This window comes from Melopsittacus undulatus, chromosome 6 (assembly GCF_012275295.1).
Source record: "Melopsittacus undulatus isolate bMelUnd1 chromosome 6, bMelUnd1.mat.Z, whole genome shotgun sequence".
NCBI classification, from domain to species: domain Eukaryota; kingdom Metazoa; phylum Chordata; class Aves; order Psittaciformes; family Psittaculidae; genus Melopsittacus; species Melopsittacus undulatus.
The window spans coordinates 71,896,490-71,911,339 of record NC_047532.1 but is presented as its reverse complement, the minus strand read 5'-3'; the positions used below and the strand labels follow the sequence as shown (position 1 = coordinate 71,911,339).

The window sequence follows — 14,850 nt, the reverse complement described above, 5'->3', positions numbered from 1 at the left end:
AATATTTACTTGCTTACAAGATGTTTCAAGTACAAAAAGTGCAGATTTCCCAGTATCTGTTGTTGAACTATTCCCTTGTCATTTTAGGGAAAATATATTACTCCATCTCACTATAAAGACATTGTTGATGAACGGTCTATCATCAAACTGTGTGGTTATCCCCTATGTCAAAATAAACTGGAAAATGTAAGTTGCTTTTTCTTAATGCTGCTACCATAAGAATCTCTTCACAGTTTTTATTCTCTTGCATTTTCTTGTTAATTTTCAACTGACAATATTAAACATAGATTAAAATACTGTCAACTAATGGGCCAGGCATCATATCATTCCATTTCAGTATAATCCTTTTGAAGTAAGAGGTAACATTTGATCAGTTGACAACCATTAGTATATGACAGAATCAGCATCTACTTTGACAGTAATAAAGATGAATGAGGTATGGCTCCATGTCCATCCTTTGTGCATGCAGAAACTTTCTAATTATGTTCCTTCAGTGTAACCACATATGTGAGAAGGATTGAAGTGAAAAAATAATACAACACAGGGATATTACTGTGTTAATGCATATACATCTGCTCTAAAAGTGTATGTTTCCTGTGTCAGAATTGTAATCACGCTTATTTAGGTTTGGTAAGTCAGAGCTCAAGCAAAAGTCAGAGTCCAGTTAGATAGCCTGTGATGGAATACCAGTTATGTTACACCTGATGCTCTGAAAAAAAACTACTTAAGTGGGAAAAATTTTGCTGGTTTGGACTTCTTATGCCTCCACAGAAGTTCACCGGGAAATTACATTACATTTTAAGTTGCTTTCTAGGTTTGTGTGGGTAGTGGTGGGGGTCTCTGATAGTAGTCTTACATGTGTATAAATAGGTATGGCTTAAAGAAGGACCAGTCTGTAATTGCTCAACACTTACACGTGAGTAAATTTCCTACAAAGCATCTCCAGTGTTTGGTGCTAGGTCTCTTGTAGATCTGAAGTTGTCCTCTACTGATGGTGAGATGTAAATGATTAAAGAAAAATTGCTATTCCAACCATAACAATTCTGTGATTCTGAGAGTCTTAACATCTGAGAAGGTAAAATATCAAAAGGACTGAGAGGAAAAAGTGGTTGTGGTATGCAATTCAGTTAAAACAGAACCTGTTACATATTAAAATAGATGAGTTAGGAATGAAGTTTTCTGTAATGTCATGGTGAAAGCAATAGTCTTGCTAATGAAAGCATTTTTTGTTTAGGTGCTGAAACAGAAGTACAGAATTTCAACAAAAACAAACAGAGTTTATGACATCACGGAAAGAAAGGTATGGAAGCAAGTTACTTCTAAAATGTATTTGATATTGTCTCAGCATCAGAAATGCTGTTTTGTAACAGCATTCATGTAGTGGCTTGATTTTGAGCGAGTGGGATTCTTGGGAAAATGATTTTCATGCATTTCAGTTTCTAGTTGTTCTCTTTGGAAAGACAAAACCCCACATGTTTTCTAAGTTTAAACATAAATTGAAATTTGTACTTGGTTTGAATGTGGTGCAGCTGATCAGTTAAAGACTTCTGTGAAGAAGTGTTCTCTGTTTTTCTCCACTGCAGTCAATGAGCTTTACTAGGGTCGAAGTGGACATCCTTCTCATCCACTGGTTTGCAGTATTGTGATACAAGTTCCATCTCATGCATTCCTTAGTGTGACTACCTTTAGGGTTCTTTTTTTGAGAACTTTTCAGCATAAAACGTATGTCTTCATGAAGTCTGTCTCTTTCTTGAACCATATTCATTCATGGTTACCTAAAAGTCTTCTTTGCCTGCTCACAGGACACTCGGTCACTTATATGTGTTAAGACACTGAACTGTAGGAGAAATGTTTCTAGCTCCAGAAGAAATTTCTTCTGTGTCACTAGTACATATTTCTTTCCTCTGATTACAACTCTGGGATACACAACATCACGGGAATTGGTTTTTCAATCTACCAGGCAAGACTCAAAAAAAGTGGGATGTTTTGTCTTGTTCCCTGATGTGTAAGTTTATTTTTCAAAGATGCTGCAATACTTAAGGTATTTTTCTGAGCACTGCAAAATATCAAAGTTCTGTTGCTAACCAACATTTTCATCATTAACTACCTGAATTTAATTGCATGACTTTTAAGCTTTATGACCATTTTGTTGGCTTAGGAATTGTTCTTTGAACAAGTTTGGGTGCTTTTTTAATTATTGTCATGTAGACATCAACACTTTTTTGCTTCTCAGTTTGGAATAAAAGCACAGAAAGCAGGAAAGCAGGGAAAAAATAAGAAGCTAAAAGCAGCTTGTGGGGAGTGGGGTGGACCTATTTGATAGGTTTGGCTTCTCAGATAAAGCCTGGTCAGAGGCTTAAAAAGAAATGTGAATTGATACTTAATTTTACAGGCATAAAAGAATCAATTACTTTTCTACCTTTCTATGAGTTCTGAAGTTGTCTTTAGTAATGTTTTCTTGCTTTCTTTCATTTCCAGTGCTTTTGCAGCAACTTTTGCTATAAAGCATCCAAATATTTTGAAGCTCAGATTTCCCAAAGTCCAGTATGGATGCGAGAGGAAGAAAAGTAAGTATAACCTTCTACATCCATTGCTCCTTTTGAGAATATTTTCTCTGACCAAGCTGCAATGCTTATTGCCTAGCTGCAGTGCATCAGAATAATTGGGCTGAACTAGAGGTAACTGATGTTAACAGCTTAGCATGGTGTTGATTTTTAGTGTTGTTGCCATATTGGTTACAGTAAGTGACATGACTCAGTGCTACTTGTGACTATTTAGTAGACATGACATGTTTTTCCAAATCATATAATGTATGAATTCATCTTACACTGTTACAAGAGATTTTCCAATTTTAACACAGCACTTGTTGGTCTGAAGGTTAGAGTTTGAATGCTTGCACCTCAGAGCAGACTATAACATGAAGACATTCCTTATCCTGTCTAAACTTCAAATTGCCCATTTCCTGTTGAAACGTCAGTACACATGTTGGAACAGGGTGATGCAGCCCATGTTCCCAGGGTAGGAAACACAGGCTTGCAAATAATGAATTGAGCCAATGGGTGTCACTGTTTAACAATAAGTACTTGTCAAGAGAATGTTCAGCTGAATTTATTCTGCTTTTGTTCTCTAAAGCACTAATTTTGATAGTCTCCTGGTTTTCAACAAAAGAAGCTAGCTGAAATTATATGCTTGAGCTTGTTTTTACAGTTCGGATCACTCATCTGAATCAGTATCTGATCAATGAGAGAATTGTTTAGAGGAGCCTTATGTGATCTGAGGTGTTTTAGTTGGTAAAACTAGTCTCTTAATTGAATGTTTAGGTGAGTTTACCAGGATTTTTGTGCTTTGGTTTTTTTAGTGCATTGACTTGCATTTAGTGTGTGTTTAAAAGGCTTTCTTTCATTTGTAGGACAAGCAGGTTAGGATTTTGACTTTTAGCATTGTATAAAATTAACAGCATTGTGATGCTACCTCATAACTGAGTTGAAGCAGATTAACTGCAAGTAGAGCTTTGGAAAGAAACCCATCAGAATTGGTTTAGTAATGTTTCTTAGAGTTTCTGGAAACCTTTGAACTCTATTTTCTTAAGGCAGGGTAACCTGAGAGCCTAATTTTTACAAAGTAAACTTTTAAATAATTAAAGGTACCCTGAATATTCATATTTTTCTACATTAATTGGGAGCATTTTCCTGTAAATATCCCAGGATTGTTTTTCTTATAGAAACTTTGTGACCTATGAAGATCTTGGCATGTTTACTTCGTTTAAGAGACCAAACAGTGATCTGAAAGCAGTCTGCAACTACTTGAAGAGAAGTTGCGAAGATTACAGAGCCAAATTATGCTTGATTGATGGCAGAAAACTTAGCAAGGGGTGACATCCACAAATTACTGCATGAATGGTACAAGTTGAACACTGGGGGGAAAAAGCTGCACCAAGGTTATGGTGGAATGAAACAGGATACTCAGCAGTGTTTTGAAATCTCCATCTTCGGGGTTTTCGAGATTTGTGGATGACCTAGTCTAGTGCTGGTGACAATTGCAGAGGTCAGACTAGAGACTTCTAGAGGTCCTTCCTGACTAACATTTGTGTGACTTGCTGGTTCTATTAAATGTTCTTTAATGTAACAGCATCATGCTGCAGGCATATGTCATGCTCTGTAAACAGTTATGTATAAACCTGCTCTCACTAACCCTGATTTGAAAAGGGGGTGTTGGATTAGAAGATCCTTGGATATCCCTTCCAACCTCAACTACGTATTCCATGTATTAATGTTTATTTAAAGAGCATTGATTTATCAGGAAAATCTTCATTCTGTGTCTTCTTTTTGCAGACCACCAGACATAGAGCTGCTGAAGAAGGGACAGAGGTACACTGAACAATATTTTTTTCTGTTATAGGCACTTCTAGTTAGAAATATTAGTATCGAATCAGGTGAAAGGGGAATCTTTGATTTCCTGTGTTATACAAAAGACCTTATTAGAACCTACACAATGGTGGGTTTTTTCCTTTGTGATTCTAAACTAGCATATTTGATATGTATGATTTAGCGTACAGCTGCTCTCGGCCTCTATGTCTTAATTGAGCCTGTTGAAATCTGAAACAAATTCACTGTTTGTACTTTGCATATTTTATACCATCTATTCTTTATAAAGAAAATGGTACCAATTATATGTGATGAAAGCTTCTATGCTTCTTAATCTAAAACATCCATGTCAGCTAAAATCATGCTACTCTGTCATGTCTCTGTACCTTGCTGTGTACTGTGATTTTTTTTTTGTTGTTTGCTTTCTTTTGCAACACATGGCCATTAGGTGGCAAACTTATATATGTTGAAAGCAGCTCTGCTTCTCCCCCTGATTTTAGGGTAGTGTATTCCTATATATGCTAAGGCACCCATCTTCATTTTAGAATTGCAATATTCTTTGTGCTAAGTCATACATTATTCTGTTGTCTTCAGTAATACCTTTATTTCTGTTCCTTTTCTAACAGCCAATAAGCAACTGAGAACTCTCTTATCTAAATGGTGTCTATATTTGTCATCTTGATTGCAAAACATCACAAGTCTTGAGTTCAAGAAGGCTTTTAGAAGAGCAGCTATGATTCTTAAAGCTTCCCTTCTGCTTTAAGAGAAAAATGCTTTATTTATCTAATACAAGAATGAAAAGCAGGTAACACCCTTTCTTATTTCATTGATGGCTTGTGTTTTCTGTTACAGTGGACAGTCTGGAGAAGAAGTGAAAATACGTGATGAGATAATTAAAGCATCCGACATTGAAAACCATAATCCATGTGAATCTACTTCTCAAGACAAAGCCAGTGACAGCAGTAGTGATACTGAACAAGAATTTGTTTCTTCTGTCCTACCAGGAAGTCAGTCAAATTCAGCCAGTATTGCACAGCAGCTTCACAGGAACAGCATCCTCAAGAAGAAGACCACTCAGAAAGTATGTTCCAGCCCTAAGACTGAAGACTCAGATGTGGTAGAAAGCGTTGAACGACTAGCTAATTGTAAATTAGATGCTCAGGAAGAAAAGCATGCTTGCTCTGGTCATAATGAAATAACTGCAACACCGTCAACACGTGCTACTCCAGGGAAACCAAGTACTTCACAAAACTGTGAAAATACCTGTGGTTCACAGATAGTTTATCTAGGTGTGAGCAAAAGAGGTGCAGAACATCTTAAAAGAACACTAGCTAAGTCAAAGGAACTTAGAGCACCAGAACTGAGGCATCCAGTTAATTCCAAGGGCAGTTTGTTACAAATGCTTAAGCAGACACTTACAGAATGGAGAACTGAGGAGACTTTGAAATTTCTCTATGGCCCAAACTACAGTTCTTTATGTTCTTCAGAGAGCATAGCATCTGCCAACCGGGAAAATGGAGAACTTGATGAGGATGACTTAGATGCAGATGATGATCTTAATGCTGGCGCTGTAGGGGAGTCTGAAAACAGTTTGAACTATTCGTTACCTTTCACAGGCCCGGGTGGAATAGTTAAGCCAGTGCCTAGTTATGAAAAGTTAAAAGAAGAAACAGAGTTCCTACAACTCCGAGTAAAAGAGTTCTATAAAGGAAAGTGTATCTTGGCTGAAGAGGCAGAGACAAGTGCACAAGCAGAGGAACATCCAAGCAAAGGTGAAGTAAGTGTCCTGTTGAAATAATGTTGAGGCAGTTTGTTTCTGCCATTGTAAGTATATAAGTATTTAGCACAGGTAAGGGGAAATGTAGGTTAGCCCACTGTATGTTGGGTCAGATTAAGCAAGCTTCTCTCCATTAAGTTTTTGTGTTGTTTTTCTGTGTTTGGGTTGGGGTTTTTTTTCTATTCAGGGATAAGAGTTTTGTTATGTTTAAGCATTTATTGTTAAGCTTTGACTGTTTCGATGCATTGACTTTGAAATACTATGTTATAGCTGTTAAAGTTTTTTGTCTTATACAGGATGATCAGCAGGAAGATCTCACCTTCCCACTTGTTGATTCAAATGCACAAATGCAGATTAGAAAGAGAATTGTCCTTGAAAAACTGAGAAAAGCGTAAGTATCCTTTACTTTGGTGAGTGTCAAGCTGAAGTTGCTGCTCATTCATCATCATTTTACGTAACAAACACGACGCAAGGACATTCTGGCTTTTTCTAGGTGACTTTAGCCACAACTTAAACCTGTTACTGCCCTAAAGAACTTATTTCTGAGACAGTCATCTGTAATACAGCTAGAAAGGTCAGTTGTTACAGGCATTTGGCTTTTCTATGCTTGTAGTTTGTGTTAGCAGACAAATTAGATTTTGCTAAAACACTCCATTCTGTGTCTCTCTACCTGCAAAAAGTGTGGATGAGCCACAGACGTGGAATCAAACCATGCTTCAGGTAAGGTGGCTCTCTGACCTTTCTGTCAGTGTCACAGGACTGGTAAGGCAGTTTCTCGGCACCTTCGAAGTTTTCCCCAAGTTTGTCAGTCATTTTCAGCCTCTGGCAAAATTTCTGTTGAACTTACAAGTCTGGTACTTGATGAATAGAGGATAAGAAAGACAGAATGAGTTTTTTCATCTTTGAAGGTTTTATTCTTGATTATTCATTTCTTTAGTTGGTTGTTTTAAATATCACACCATGCAGTAGTCCTGTCACACTCCAGTCAGAGAGACAATCTTTGTTGTGGTAAAGCAATGATTTATTGGTGTGTTGAGATGAGGTGAATGGGAATATGAGATTGTCCAACATCCCAAGAGCCCTGTGTTCAGTTTTTGTAAAACAAGCAGTGATAGAAAGATGAATCGAAGTCTTGATTCTTCAGCAGTGTTGATGCATTGTATGCATATAAATAACTGGGTATTCAAATGCAAGAGGATAATAACTATTAAACAAGTAAACAGAGGCAAAAGTTTAATCCTGAATGTGAAAACCAATGCATGTTATTTCCAGCATTTGGGGATACTGACAACTAGTTAAACAGCACGTGTGGTTTGTTGTGTGCTGTATCAGTGTTAGACACAGTCAAACAGGGAGGCAGTCTGTAGTCTTCTTTTTTAAAAAAGAATCTTCTGATGACCTTACTATTATCTTGATTTCAACTGTAAGGCTTATGGAATGTTGCTCTTGTTGCAGCCATGTGAGCCTGCAGTTAGCTGATATATTCTCTGTGCAGACCTCATTTAGACATGCAGTTCCCTTTTGTCAGTTTTAAACCAAATAAATATAAATATTTGAAACATTTATGACACTTTGATGTCTAATCCTCATAATGTAGACACTTTGATTTTTTTTGTAAGGATGTTTTGTCAGAACAGAAACATGAAGTTAATAAGAGTGTACATGTAAAACTATGTTTAGTTGTTCTTCATGTTCACACTGAACTAGAAATTCTTATTTTTAAAAACAAGCTATTATAAAGTGAAGGTATTGCCTAAAGACCACTCAGAGGAATCTGAAATGTAAATCACTGGCCTCATCTGCTGCACAAAAGTCCATCTCTGATTAACTTTGCTGAGCTTTGGTGGAAGGCCTCCTTGAGAAGAAATAAGAAAGAAGAAAGTGTATATTGACTAAAAGTCTTTTGCCTTCCAGACTGCCTGCAGTTTTGGGCCCTCTTCAGATTACTCCAGGTGATATTTACACAGAGCTAAAAAACCTTGTCAAAACTTTCCGGTGAGTATTGGTCTTTATTTGGAGATTCTTTTTGCTTGATTAATTAAACATGCTGTTGAATGTTTGTGATTTAGACACTGAGAGAGCCCCATTGCAGATTTGCCCTTTTCTAGCTGTGTGTTCATGTAGTTAATGTCACATTCCCTATGGAGTTACAAGTCAGGCCTTTCCCTGTTTCTAACAGTGGCTAGGTCACCAGGAGTATTTGTAGGTTTCTAAAAACTAGGCCAGTGGTCTCTGGAGGACGGTGGTGAGTCTTTTGAAAGTTCTGCTACCTCGTCACCTCCTATTAAGCGTGAGTTTCTGAGATCTGTTGCTTTCTTTTGCTCTGGCTCCCTACAGCTGGTCTAAATGGATTCATAATTGTTACCACTAACTTCTATTCTAGTGCCACGAAGAAGGTCTGGTTTGGCCTGTCCCCTTCCTGATTTCAAGGGGAAGTAGATCTAGTGGACACTTCTAGCACCACAGCTGAAGTTTCTGGTTCAGTTGGAAGCAGTAAAGGCAGTATTTGGAAACACTGGTATCAAGAGGGAGGGAAAACAGCATGGTGGTAACTTTTCTGAGCAATTTTAGGTTTTCCTTAAGATGTAGGTCTCATAACTTGGACCTGGATTACGTCCTGCATCTTGAAGTATTGTCAGGAAAAGGAGCAACAACAGTTGCCAACTCTGTGTACATTGTCACTCTTGAAAATTTCCCCACAAATCTCCAACTTGCAAGAGGTTTGCATGGAAGTTATCCATAACTCATTCATGTGGTTTTTGTTTTGGTGCATAGAAACCCATCTCTACCTGATTGCTTATGATTTATCTGACATCTGGTAGGACAACACTAAAACACATGTCTAAATGTGCAATTCCTTGCTATGGAAGATACTCTTTTCCTTTCTGGTGGCTCTCTGCATGATCTCTAAAAGACTTGTCAGTGTTTGAACTTGATTCTGTACTTGAAGTCTTTTAAGATGTGATTAACTTTTTATTTTAACAACAACACTGAAACCAGAGAAGATATTTTGGGCTATATTGGAGCAGCATGTATATACTCTGTGTGTATAAATACATATCACTACTATTTGAATAAGATCTTGGTGACTTCAAATAGTTTTGTTGCTCTGCTAAATGCTTAACAGTTACTTTAGCTTATGGATTCGAACTGGAAAATCTGCATTTGGTCTCTCTGTCTACTTTTGTATGATTTATTATGTAGTAATTCCTGGAGGTTCTCAAAACCAGAACCTCTATATTAAATAATTTTTGCTATGGAAAGACAATGTGGCCTGAATATGATGTTTTAAAAGTGGCTTATAGCAAAAGAGCCTCAGAGTCAAAATGGACTTTTTAAAAACTTAAATATACTTATATACATTTGTGGACTTACAGCATTGAATGAGATCTAGTTAATTTGGACTTTGACCCCGATTCCTGGTTCATGTACCAATAATTGTATTTTAAAAGTCTTCCCTGATCCATTTCTGATCCCTAAGATAGCACTTTGTGAGCTGAAGTTTTTTCTGTTAGGAAGTAAGTTGAAGGTAATGGTAGCAAGTTCTTGGGGCTCTCTTACTGTGAAGATTCCATATAAATTTAATAGTAATTCAGCATTTTGGGAAGGGAACAGTTCAATCAACTGTGGGCACTACACAAGAATTTGCAAGTGCCTTTATACGTCTTTCTCTCAAAACAAATGGAGCTTTACAGTCACTGATAGTAAAGCAAAACAAAAATACAGGAAATAGGAAAGCCACTAAAGCTTTGGGCTCTTTCTCCTTGCATTTCTGATCCAGAAGGGTCTGATAAACAGAAGCTAGCTCATGGATATTAAGATGAAGGCATATGTTTAAATCTCTAGTTCTGTAGGTAGGTTTAAATTTACCTGGTATGAGTGGTCTCTCTGATTTTTAGGTTGTATGCTTTGGCAGGGGTCCTGGGATAAATGTTAAACAGGGTTTATGTTTGCAGGGTATAGAAACTTAAATGCTGCTTTCTCCATTAATGTGGGTAAAATGCTTAATGACTGATAAATGCTACTGCTCTTCCCTGCTTTTTCCACTGGAAATATTTCAGGCTGAAGAACTTGCCAAAGAGGTAGGAGATAAAACACATGGCTGTAGTACCTTAGCTGAAGAAGGGTAAAAGAGCATGTGGTGAACTAAGCAACAACGATTTTCAGCTCCATTGGTTTTTAAAGGAACGCTTGCAGGTCAGCCTCCTTTGGGTAGCATTTTATTCAATCACCACTGCTGGGAAACACACTAGAGGCATCTCAGGAGACATTTTAGAATGGTTAGAGCTCTTCCTAAACAAAGTCCCTCAGTGCCTGTAAGCTTTTGTTATGAAAACTGAGATGTCAAATAATTCTCCTGAGTGTGTAAGGGCTCTTTGTTAAAAGATCATGAGAAAATCGTCTATTTATGTAGAAATTACTGTTAATGTGTGGTTTTGGCAGAGGGGGTTAAAACATACTATTTCATATTGAAAATAATGTCATCTGTTTCTTATGATTCCAAGTATTTTTAGTTCCTTTTATGGAGCTTATCATTGACATTGAACTCTTATCAATGAATATGATAGCTCTTTCTTAAAGATGTGTTCAAGACTTTTTATTATAACTTTGCCTTACCTAGTTTCCAAGACAATCTGTTAGCTTTTAAATGTGCATCATGAGTGTATGTTATCTAGTGTATACACTGATTAATAGGTTTTTAACTATTCCTTGTGTTGAGTGGAATTTTAGGTTCTGGGTTTCAAGTCCTTTTCTAATGACCTTTTCTCAGGTAAATGGCCCTCTCTTAAAGAGATCCTGAAGTTAAAAGTAGCACATTTTTGTTGGCTGTTACCAAACTAAATGATACTACTGTATGTAAATAAGGGGGTAGAAGAGCTGGGTTTTATGGTTAAACTGGTCTAGTTGAAGCCTAAAGAAAAACAACATATGCTTTAGTATTTGCCTTTCCTGACCTGGGTTAGATAATTTCATTCATCTTAGTGCAAGTTGTGGAAAAATTGTAGGTAGCTGAGGTACCGAAGTCACAGCTTTAAGTCCTAATCCCATGGAGACAGCTTGCTACCTTGTAGAACAGTCAAACAGCCAAACTTAACAGGTCACATTCTTGAACTGAAGTTAAATATGCCTACACCTGGGGATCTGGCTACCTGAACAAAAAAGCTGCTTCATTTACAAAGATGCTGATGACTTCACTTCGCAGCAAACATCAATTGTAAAAGGAAATAAAGAACATCTCCATTTGAGAAATGTGTTTTTCACCCAGTGTAAGAACCCAGCTGGGCAAAACTGAAAGATGGCAAGCATGGATGGCTTATCAGCACATGTACATTAAGTACCAGTAACTCATTGGTGCTAGTTATTAGTCAAATTTATGGCAACTTGTTAATCATAGATTCATAGATGGTAAGTATATTCTATTGTGAGGATAAACTTTTAGAAAAGGAAATAACATTCTAAGACTATAATTTATAAACAGGTATAAAGAAAAAAACACTTTTAAAATAATATATTAACAGTTACATTTTCTTGCATCTTGTTCATACTACCTGATGATACCTGTTCAGCCATAACTATTTAGCATAATAATCCTGGTGTCTTATCTCCTATTCTCCATTAGACAGTGTTCCTGTTATTATTTCCTATAAATCCCAGGAAATGTAATCCTGCTGAGGAAAGGGTGGTGAGCTCCTGTATTGCTGAGTTTCTTTCTCATAACTTCAAGTTTCTTATGGTCTATGTCCATGTTCTTGCACAAGGCACTTAGGGATGTGCTTAAATCTGCTGCCACAGCAGGCAGTCTTTACAAATCAGGTCATTCTTTGCTAATGGAGTTGTGCTAGCAAAACTGGCATCTGACAGCAGTTAAACAGGAAGACAACTACAGTAAAAGAAGTAGAACCAGTTGTGTATGCTCTTTTTCTGACTTTTTTGGCTGGACAGGGTGCTGGGCCATCTAATCTAGGTCAGTTCCAGGTTGGACAGAGCCTTGAGCAACATGGTTTTGTGTGAGGCATCCCTGCCCATGGCAGGAGGGTTGGAATGAGATAATAAGGTCCTTTTGAACCCAGACCATTCTATGATTCTGTGCTTTGCTAAGATTGGACCACATGATCCTGGAGGTCCCTTCCAACCTGGCATTCTATGATTCTATTTTGGGTTTACTTTTTTTTTATTTGCAGGTTACTTTGGACACTTCTGTATTGCTACAATTACTATTAGTGATACTCTTCTGTTTCAGAGTTCACTTTCTTTGCAGGCTGGGTGCTAGTCAGCTATTGGAAGGTCATTTGGGATGGAATTTTTATACATTTTATGGGGGTGAACCACAACACCCACAGACTAGCAATTAAGAGACCCACACAGCTATTTGGGATTATCCAGCTTCTGTGGTTTACCTGTCCTGCCCTACAGAGGCCAAGAAAGTAAAGATGCTGTTTTGAAATGTTGCATATTGTTTCCTTTCTTTGAGTAGGTGAGGGAGAATTCAGCCAAACTCTTTAACAGAAAACATTTCACTGCAAGACTTCAGTCATGTACACAAAGTTTTGGACAGTTTTAACATTTCCACATTGTATGTTTATGACAGAAATCTAGTGACCTCTCTTTCATGGATTGTTCTGAAATAGCAGTTTTTTCCTGGAGGCAAGACAAAGAATTAATGAACCGTTTTTACAGAGGACTTGCACTTCCATGTTTTCTGAAAGCTTTGCTCTTCAGAGGCCTTGGTGTTGACACACAGCTTGTTTTTGAAAGTGACTGCCCTTCCACTGCTCCTTTTTATTTCAGGCTTCACACCTGTAGGTTGCTAGCTCTAGTCTGATCAGCCTGAGATGTGCACAAGTGTTTTAGGGCAGGTGTTGTACTAAATATTACTTCTTGTGGAAGCCTGACTGTTCATGCAGCCCAGTGGCAGTAATACATCAGCAGATCCATACTGCCATATCCTGATGGTTATCTGTCTTTTGACTACCTTCTTCATAAACAGCATATTGATGGCAATGACTAGTGTTCAGACCTTGCTAATCAATACTAACATTGAATAAGAGTTAATTGACACAAATAACTGCACCTCTCAGGTTGTGTACAAGAATGACACCTTCCTATGCTCTAATCAATACTAACTCCTTGTAGAGCACTGAAATAAAGCTACTTTCTCTGTTTGCCAGAGTTCTCCCACGTGGCTCGGAGCTGTCTTTTCCATTGTGTCTCACCACAGCAGAACAACTGGAATGTTATGTATGAATTGCCTGTCAAGATGATTCCATCAGGCATTTCTTGGTAGTGTTTATCACTGTCATCAGTACTGAGTTAAGATATTCAGCCTTTGTTTTGTCTCTTGTTCTATAGCTAGAAAATGGTACAGTTTACCAGGTGGAAGCTTTGTTGCCAGCTAATGCCATTAAGCTATTTCAAACAGTAATTGGTAAACATGAATCTTGTCACATCAAACTATAGCCAAAAGATTCAGTAAATACAGATTATTTTTGTTATCTTTGACAATTTTTGTACATATAGTACAAAACAGGTCTTTTCATTATTTAACAAAACTCAAGCTCTTGAGACACTGCTTGAGTAATCATTGCTTCAAAGCCTTATTTTGGTTGGAAAACTTGGGGAGTTGAGAGGAAAACTAGTGTAATACAACTTTGATCATTCCTATCATTGGACTTTATGATCTTAAAGTCTTTTCCAACCAAAATGATTCTATGATTCTATCCTTAATAAAAATTAGTTTTGTTAATTTTTAATATTACGAAATACAGAAATGCAGAATGATCCTATCAAGCTTCTTAATCATAAATGCATTTTTAATGGCCATTTTAAATATAATTGGGGGAATTTGTTAGCAGAATGTGAATTTCAGCAATGGGAAGTACAAATGCTTTTCCCACTTTTGAAGACTATTTTGGTAACTAGATATTTGCCCAAAGAAATTAAAAATGTAAAAAAAAAAAAAAAAAAACCTGGATGTGAATTTGTTGCCATGTTTTTAATTTTAAGCAGCCTCCCATGTTCACCAGTGCCTGTAGATGTGTTATCGATGACAGGGCAGCTTCACTCGTGATCTGAATTTATACAAGGCTGTTTATGAGAGAAGCCTGGAGCAAGAAGGAAGTGAACAGAGGGAGGCACTTGCCCATAGGTACTTCTGTTGGATGTTGCCATGTGTCTAAACAAAATGAATGCATCTGCCCTTTTTGGGTGCCCACATAGCCACAGCTTCGCTTTTAGCTGTGACTGCCATGGAATTGCTTGTCTTGAATGCTACAAGTCATGCCTAAATTCAGTGATAGCAACTCACACATGAATTGTTTTAAGTCACATTAACATTTGACTTAAATATCTATTTTACTACAAAGTTCAGCCAAATGCAGGTATAAAACACAGCAGTGCTTTTGTTGAGGACCCATCTGGTTATTTATTCAAACCTACTTTTCTTGCTCTTATATCTGCACTGGCTCCCATTGCATAGTAGTAATTCCGACTTTCCGTTTTAAAATCAAGAATCATCAGAGGATTTTCTCCAGTGTCATAAAAAATCCATATTAGCTTTTACAGCAAATCTGGATCTGGAGCCAATAGGGGGAACCTATGAGTGTAAGAAGGCTCATATTTTCATAAGCACTTGTACAGGGCCTGATAACTTCCCAGTGGGTATGAGTGAGAGATGAGTCCTCACAGCAGTCAGGACTATTTGTGAGCTAA

General features: G+C 37.3%; 1 protein-coding gene across 2 annotated transcripts in view; it reads left to right on the top strand.

Moving 5' to 3' along the window:
* Nucleotides 1-14,850, top strand: part of RPAP2 (RNA polymerase II associated protein 2) — a 38,937-nt gene that overhangs the window by 2,989 nt on the left and 21,098 nt on the right. For both annotated transcript variants that reach the window (XM_034064260.1, XM_034064261.1), the window contains exons 4-10: nucleotides 88-186; nucleotides 1,235-1,300; nucleotides 2,479-2,567; nucleotides 4,332-4,367; nucleotides 5,217-6,141; nucleotides 6,438-6,532; nucleotides 8,056-8,136. In XM_034064260.1, coding sequence (XP_033920151.1) covers nucleotides 88-186; nucleotides 1,235-1,300; nucleotides 2,479-2,567; nucleotides 4,332-4,367; nucleotides 5,217-6,141; nucleotides 6,438-6,532; nucleotides 8,056-8,136 — 1,391 coding nt within the window. The remainder of the gene's footprint in view (nucleotides 1-87; nucleotides 187-1,234; nucleotides 1,301-2,478; nucleotides 2,568-4,331; nucleotides 4,368-5,216; nucleotides 6,142-6,437; nucleotides 6,533-8,055; nucleotides 8,137-14,850) is intronic.